This window comes from Crocodylus porosus, unplaced genomic scaffold, assembly GCF_001723895.1.
Source record: "Crocodylus porosus isolate Cpor-Errol unplaced genomic scaffold, CroPor_comp1, whole genome shotgun sequence".
In the NCBI taxonomy this organism is placed as follows: domain Eukaryota; kingdom Metazoa; phylum Chordata; order Crocodylia; family Crocodylidae; genus Crocodylus; species Crocodylus porosus.
In genome coordinates this window covers 49,036,848-49,043,855 of record NW_017728909.1, presented here as the reverse complement: position 1 = coordinate 49,043,855, position 7,008 = coordinate 49,036,848, and the positions used below count along the sequence as shown (strand labels likewise).

The window sequence follows — 7,008 nt, the reverse complement described above, 5'->3', positions numbered from 1 at the left end:
CTGCCCATTTGCTGAGCTTGTCCAGGTCAGCCTGGATCACCCGCCTATCTTCTGGCGTGGATGCTTTGCCCCAAAGTTTGGTGTCACCCACGCCTTCTGCCTCCTCACCTGCCCGGATGCCACAGTAAGCATCATCACCACCAGCACCCTGGAGGAGACCGCCCGCAAGAGGAATCGGGCGGCAGCCCACCGGACAAGACTTGGCCACCTTCCTCAGCGGCTCGCTGGAAGGCGAGTTCAGCTGAGACGGCAAGGGCTTTGCCTCACTGTGGAGCCGAGCCCGCAACACCACGTGCGCCACCTCGGGAACCGCATCAGCTGCACCTGGACCTAGACCGAGGAGTGCCGGGAGCTGGGAGTCTCCCTGTGCCCAGCCCCGTACGCCAACCGCATCACCATGCCGTCCCACACGAGGACCTTCCTGAAGGACTCCGTCCACAACAAGTATGCCGGCGACCTGAGGGCCAAACCCGACCAGGGCAGGGTCTTCGACATCACCTCCAAGTGGGATGCTAGCAACCACTTCATGCCCAGCAGGAGCTTCACGGGCTTTGCGGACTGGCGCTTCCTCCACCATGCCCGCCTCAACTGCCTGCCTCTGAACGGGGCCGTGCACTTTGGCCACCGGGACAAGAGGTGCCGACAGTGCGGCTACGCGACGGAGACCCTCCCCCACGTGCTGTGCAGCTGCAAGCCACACGCCAGAGCCTGGCAGCTCCATCACAACGCTGTCCAGGACTGCCTGGTGAGGGCCATCCTGGCTGCGGCGGGGGAGATCTCCGTGAACCACACTGTCCCGGGCTGCGAGAGCCAGCTGCGCCTGACATCATCATCACTGACCAAGAGGCCAAGAAGATCATGATTGTGGACGTCTCCATCCCCTTCGAGAACCAGCGCCAAGCCTTCACCGACGCCTCAGCTCGCAAGCGGGAGAAGTACGCCCCGCTGGCCGGCACCCTGAGGGGCCGTGGCTACGACGTGACGGTTGACGCGTTCATCATGGGGATGCTCGGAGCCTGGGACCCCAACAACGAGAGCATGCTCTGCACCTGCCGCGTCTCCCGCCGCTATGCCAAGCTGATGCGCTGCCTCATGGTGTCCGACACCATCCATTGGTCCTGCGACATCTACGTGGAGCACATCACGGGCCACTGCCAGTACACCGATCCCACCAGACAAGCCGCTGCCGGACTGGCCCCGGAGGGCACTGCCTGAACCATCCCCCCTCCCCCCCCGCCTCACTTCGAGAGGATTCTTCTGCCACGGACAACCCCGCTCCACCTGAAGAGGACCCCCACGATTGGACTTTATGGACTGAGACGCTTCCTCCGAACCACTTCCTCCACCATCGTGGATCATTGTAATGGGTTTGTGTGCATCTATTTCCTTTCTCTCTCAGCATTGCAAACCCCCTCCTCCCCCTTCCCACATCCTCCCACCCCCAGGCTTAGTTGGCTAACATAGTATCGCTTGTAACCTAGTTGGGTTCCCCTCCTCTCCCCCATCCCTCTATTGTTAGTCCCTCGCCTGGGCGCACTGTATTTCTATATCAGCTTTGTCATCTTTTTTCTGGATTCCCAATCCAAAACATCTACTAATAAAAGTCTTCTTTTACCAGGTGTTTAGCTTAAGCCATGCCTGCTTCTCTCCCAGACTAGAGAAAAAAGTGTTTTGTGTTCAAACACTATCTAACATCTCTCCTGATTATACAGTTGGTCTAGTGAAAGTTATTACCAAGCAAACTTCACTGTCATCAAGGATAGAGGAAGAATACAATGATATCTGAAGTAAGATGAAGGCATTAGATTTAACTAAGAACCTGACCCTTAGAAGTGTGTGGTAAAATTAAGTTTGGTTAAAAAAAAAAGAGTCAGAAAGGTTGACTGTATTTAGCTTTTCACACCCACATATGGTCCCTCTCCCACTTCGCACTTATTTATAAAGTCTGGCCAAAGTAACTCTTTCCTTCTAGAAGAAAGATTACATTCCAGAACCATCTCTCTGCTTTTGCAAGTCATTCAGACTTTTCTATAAAATTTAAACAACTGCAAATCCAGATGTGCAACTCTCCACAAGTCTACACAGTAAGCTTTTTTAAATGGGGGAGGGGGGGAGGTTAGAAGCAATATAAAAAGCCATACCTTGTGCTGTTCTATTGCATCTATCCATTGTTGCCTGTGGTCTGGATCCTGAGCTCGTAGATACCAAACACTGTCATTTACACTGATGTCAAATCTGCATTCATCAAAATCATGGGGCTGTGGAGAAAAGAGGCAAAATGGAAAACAATTGGAATTAACCACATGAATTAAAAAAAACCCCCAAAACCAGCAGCAATACATCTTAAGCATAGAATGCTCAGAGTCTTAACTGAGGCACTGTAAAACACAATCTTTGTTTTTAAGCACTGATTAATCTCCTAGTACTTTTTAAAATTCTATTTTCTAAGGATACTGTATATAAAAGCTAAGTCTATTTAAGTTATTTTCATATTAAAAATTTTTAAAAAGCCAGAAAGAAATTACCACAGTAAAATTAGAAAAAAAAAACCTTTGTGATCCATACAGCATAAAGTGAGGAATGATGGAAATATATAGCAATTGGTATATTTTTGTTGGATTTTTAAAATAAAAACAAAACACTTCAAGATAAGCATAAACATGAGCATTTCTTTCCCCACCAGAATAAAGTCTATAGCAAGTCAAAGAAGTGGAATTAAAAATTCCCCAGTATTATTTTTTTCACTCCAGAACAGAAAAGACAACAGACACTGTAAAAAGTGTACTTGTGACTTTAGAACTGATACTGATTCTACATGGAAGGAGCTTGGATACTTTGTTGGTGGGCATCAGTGTAAAGCCATAAAACAGATAATTATAACAGAGTACTAGTTCTATAATTAAGGTTGGGGAGCCCTTCCTATTTAAAGGGCTGATTAAGTGCTCTAAAATCCACACACTGATTGCCCTAAAATATGGAATACCTCTTGAGGTACAGGGTAGGACAGGCATTCCAAATTGAGATCAGTTTAACATATAGTCCATCAACAAACACACACTCAGCTTTTCTTAAGATTAACCAGTCTACCAAATTTGCATGTGCAGATGGAGACATACGACCAAAAGGACTCTCCAGCCTGAGGTCTGTTCCATCAAATACTTTAAGGCTCACTACTCTTTTGGGGGAGCAGAATAAAAAATTCTATTTGGGAAAAACTGTTTGTGCCTATATTGAGAGCTGAACTGAGTTCACAGACTATGCCACGTGTGCCCAAAGTAGCCCAAAGGCTTTCTACCTTGCCAGGCTTCATGTTAGATGTGCAGTTCAAAGGGATACACGGTATTGAACATATTTTATATTCAGTCAGGGTCAGTTGAAGGAAGTCTGAAACAGAAAGCACTTAGGCACAATCTGCATCTGCCAAAAGTTAGTTTTTTGCTTGGTTCTGTTTGGGTTTTTTTTTCCAATGGGGGGTGGGAAGTACTGTATTTTCTTGCATCTAGAATATCAACCCCCCAAGTATGAATGTAAACCTTGTTTTTGAAAGGCGTTATGAAGAAAAAAAAGTTTCCAAGAATAATGGCTTCAGAAAGACTAATCTTCACAGGCATTTTCATATGCGTTCCCAAAGTGGTGCCAGGTGCTTTTAATTAGCAAGGTATGCTAATTAAAGGTGCCCACAGGTCACATTTATCAGCAGCACAGCACTGTTTTCTCAGTGTGGGGTATACTGTGCCACTGATGCGCATGATGTGTGAGGCTGCCAGAGCACTTCAATTTATGTGCTCCAGCAGACTCAACTCAATTAATTGAGTCTGCTCCAATGCTCTGGATTTCCAGCGTGTTGGACCAGCCTCCCTGCATGTGTACAAGCGCCCTACCTGCTCAACTAAACCCTAGTTTTTGGTGAAGACTGGTTTCCATGGGTAGATCTCTGATTTTGGAAAGAGTTCAAGAGCTATGAAATACAGGAAGAGACCAAGACCCCCGGCTGATAGCAAAATTCCCCTAAGAAAGGTTAGCTTTACTATTGGAATAAGAAAAGATGATCTTTATCACTAGACCTAAAGAACAATGAGCTATTAACTCAATGGCCCACTACTGGGCCACTGGACTCCCTCAGCTGCCTGAAGAATAATTCCAAAGCTGCTACACTGCAGAATAAGGATCAAAGTAGGGTGATTTTCTTAGGCAAAAAAAATCAGCTTCCTTGCTTAATTACCTGCCCCCCAATTTTTTGAGGGTGATTTTTGGAGAAAAAGATGCATGCAAAGAAGCATGGTTAAAATGAAGATAGTGGAAAGCTCAAAAGTGTACTCAAGCTACTTTCAAAAAGAAAATAAATACTCCACTCACATTCCTACAAAGAGGGAGGAGAAGCTGGAGGACTAGAGCAGCGGTCTGCAAACTTTTTCGATCATACACTCCTATCAGTAAAAAAAATTTTGAGCATGCACCTGCAATATATGTATATTTATATAAATATAAAATAGAAGTTCTAATATTTTCTTCCTGCACCCCAATGGATCGTCTTGTGCTCCCCACTTTGGGGACCACTGGACAAGAGGATTATACTGGAAATGTAGATAAGTGGTTTAACGGCTCTGTATGGTGATTTTGGCCAGAGGCATTGAAGATGACATACTACAGCCAATGTAGCTTGGCGCCCCTGGTGTGGCTGTAGCTAAGAAGTTGGCCTGGACACAGCTCTGCAAGCAGGAAGCAAGCTTCTGCATCTACATGATGAAACTCTGCTTCCAGAGTTAAAACAGCAGCTGCCCTGTAGCAGAGAATAAGAGCCCCTACCTGCTTATACAAAAGTTCTGTCAGCAGAAACACGTAAAAACACTGAACTCAAACATCTAGAAGCCATCTCCGAAGCTGCATACACTCTGGTTTTGCAAACGCACCAGCTTGTCAGACAGTCTGCATTTGCAATCTGGTTTACAGAAATGGAGAACCTTTGAAATCACAGTTATCTTATATAATTTCAGAAACCAGTTTGAAAAATTTGACTGATCATGCAATTTTTTAAACAGCTACACCTTGCTAATTGTGCTTCATGAACGTACAGCAAATACTCAGGCAGTGCCACATAAACAAATTTAAAATCAGATAAAGAAAATCGATATTATACCATATCTACAATTTAACAGACACTTAATATTTGAGGCTTTTCCTTTCCTTTTGCATGTCCTTGTGACAAGGTACTTAGCAGAATTCATAGATTCATTTGAATCTGAAAGGTCACACCACAAGCAATTCTGCTATGGCCTTATTTTAGGCTAAAACCTAGGTTGCGTTAGTGTTATTTTACCTCTCCTCCTTTCCATTTGAATTAAAATAGAAGACATAGTTATGAAAGTCTGAAATAAGCTTCACTAGGAGGAACATTTTTAATACAGGTTTTCAGAAATCGTATCTGGTGATAAGCTGTAAGCAGTTGTGTAAAACTCCTACAGTGCCTCATTTTCTGGCTGCTTCTTCCTTGCAAAGGAAGCATTATCAAAAGCCCACAAATTCACATGGGCTGTCATCTGCAAAGAGCAGGATAGCTCTTATTAAAATAGATTCTGAAGTAAAATATTAGTACTTTGCATTTATTGATGTTTCAGTAGGGAATTAGTGATGAGGTATTTAACTACTGTCTGCCTGGCAAGGCACCATGGACGGATGCACAAACTGTGCAGTGCCAACAGCAACATGATAGATGGAAAAGTGTCTGGATAAGGAAGGGACGCATCTCTACTGCAGATTTTGAGAGTGGAAGATTTTTTAAAAAAAGCAACTATAGTTCATAGATTACCTGTCTCCCTGTACCATCTTGAGGGGGGACTCAAAATAAGATGTCAAAAGTTTCCACTAGGTGAACCAACTTGGATTCACACTTCCTTTTAATGAATAGTGTGCGATCATATAATTCAAACACCAAATCATAACGCATATGAAAAGGGACTGAATTGAGACTGCACAGGCACTCTCAAAAAAACCCCAAAACAAAACAAACACACAAGCAAACTGAAGTGCTTTAATTCATAAATGGATATTTTTAGTTTCTGGTATGCAGTAGCTATATTAAAAAGGTCTGGCGAAATGGATGCGTGTTTGTGATTAATATATGTAGCCTCCATGTTCCCTATTCAGAGAGCAGAAAATTAGCTTACTCCATCAAGGTGTTGAGAGGATTGATATTCACTACACTACTTTGGCACTATTAAATGCTAAGTGCTAACATTTATATAAAAATACAGAACTGTAAGACTCCAAAATTAGGGAGCAGTCCCAGTCAAGGAAAGTAGTAATATATCCAAGTACGATAAGCAATGCATTCTTATTTTTCAAATGCTTCATCACACAATCTAGGATGGCCTCCTTCAGGTGTAGATGTAGGAAGGATTGATAAATGGCAGCCAAGAGTAAGTTGTCATCATACCAGCTAAGGAAAAGAGAAGAGTATGGGGAATAACATCTAACCCAGTGGTTCTCAACCTTTTTAGACTCAATGTACCCTTCCATAACTCTTTAGCAGCATCTTATTTAAAGACTAAAATATTTTTTACCTCCTTGCATTTAGCAACACCCTTAAAAGGATCACTTTTTTTTTTTTTTTTTTAAAATGAGGGGGTAAGACACCCCTAAGAACATGGCAGGGGGTGGGTGGTGGACAGTGTTCAGAGCTGACAGGAGTTGCCACACAGGGCAGACTTGAGATCTTGGGAATGGGTCAGGATCCTGGTTTTCCATTTCCCACGGAAAAACAGAGAAAACGCAGATTTCTCCTTTTAGCAGAGAAACCCGCGGATTCCCTGCTTTTGCAAACAACTCTGCAGGCTGGTTGAGCTCCAGCCTGCAAGAGCTGTTTGCAAGCAGGGAAGGAAACCCCCAACCCTGTCGGGGGGGGAGTGGGACCTGAGGTGCTCAGTCAGCCACAGCTCTGCTCAGCTTAGCTTCACTCTTTGCTCCTGGAGCCTGTGGTAAGTGAGGCTTGAGGGGGCTCCTTTGCCAGGG

At 44.3% G+C, this 7,008-nt stretch overlaps 1 protein-coding gene across 2 annotated transcripts in view; it reads right to left on the bottom strand.

Moving 5' to 3' along the window:
• The window catches only part of COL4A3BP (collagen type IV alpha 3 binding protein), a 125,595-nt gene that overhangs the window by 91,476 nt on the left and 27,111 nt on the right, over positions 1–7,008 (bottom strand). For both annotated transcript variants that reach the window (XM_019532233.1, XM_019532232.1), the window contains exon 3: positions 2,142–2,258. In XM_019532233.1, coding sequence (XP_019387778.1) covers positions 2,142–2,258 — 117 coding nt within the window. The remainder of the gene's footprint in view (positions 1–2,141; positions 2,259–7,008) is intronic.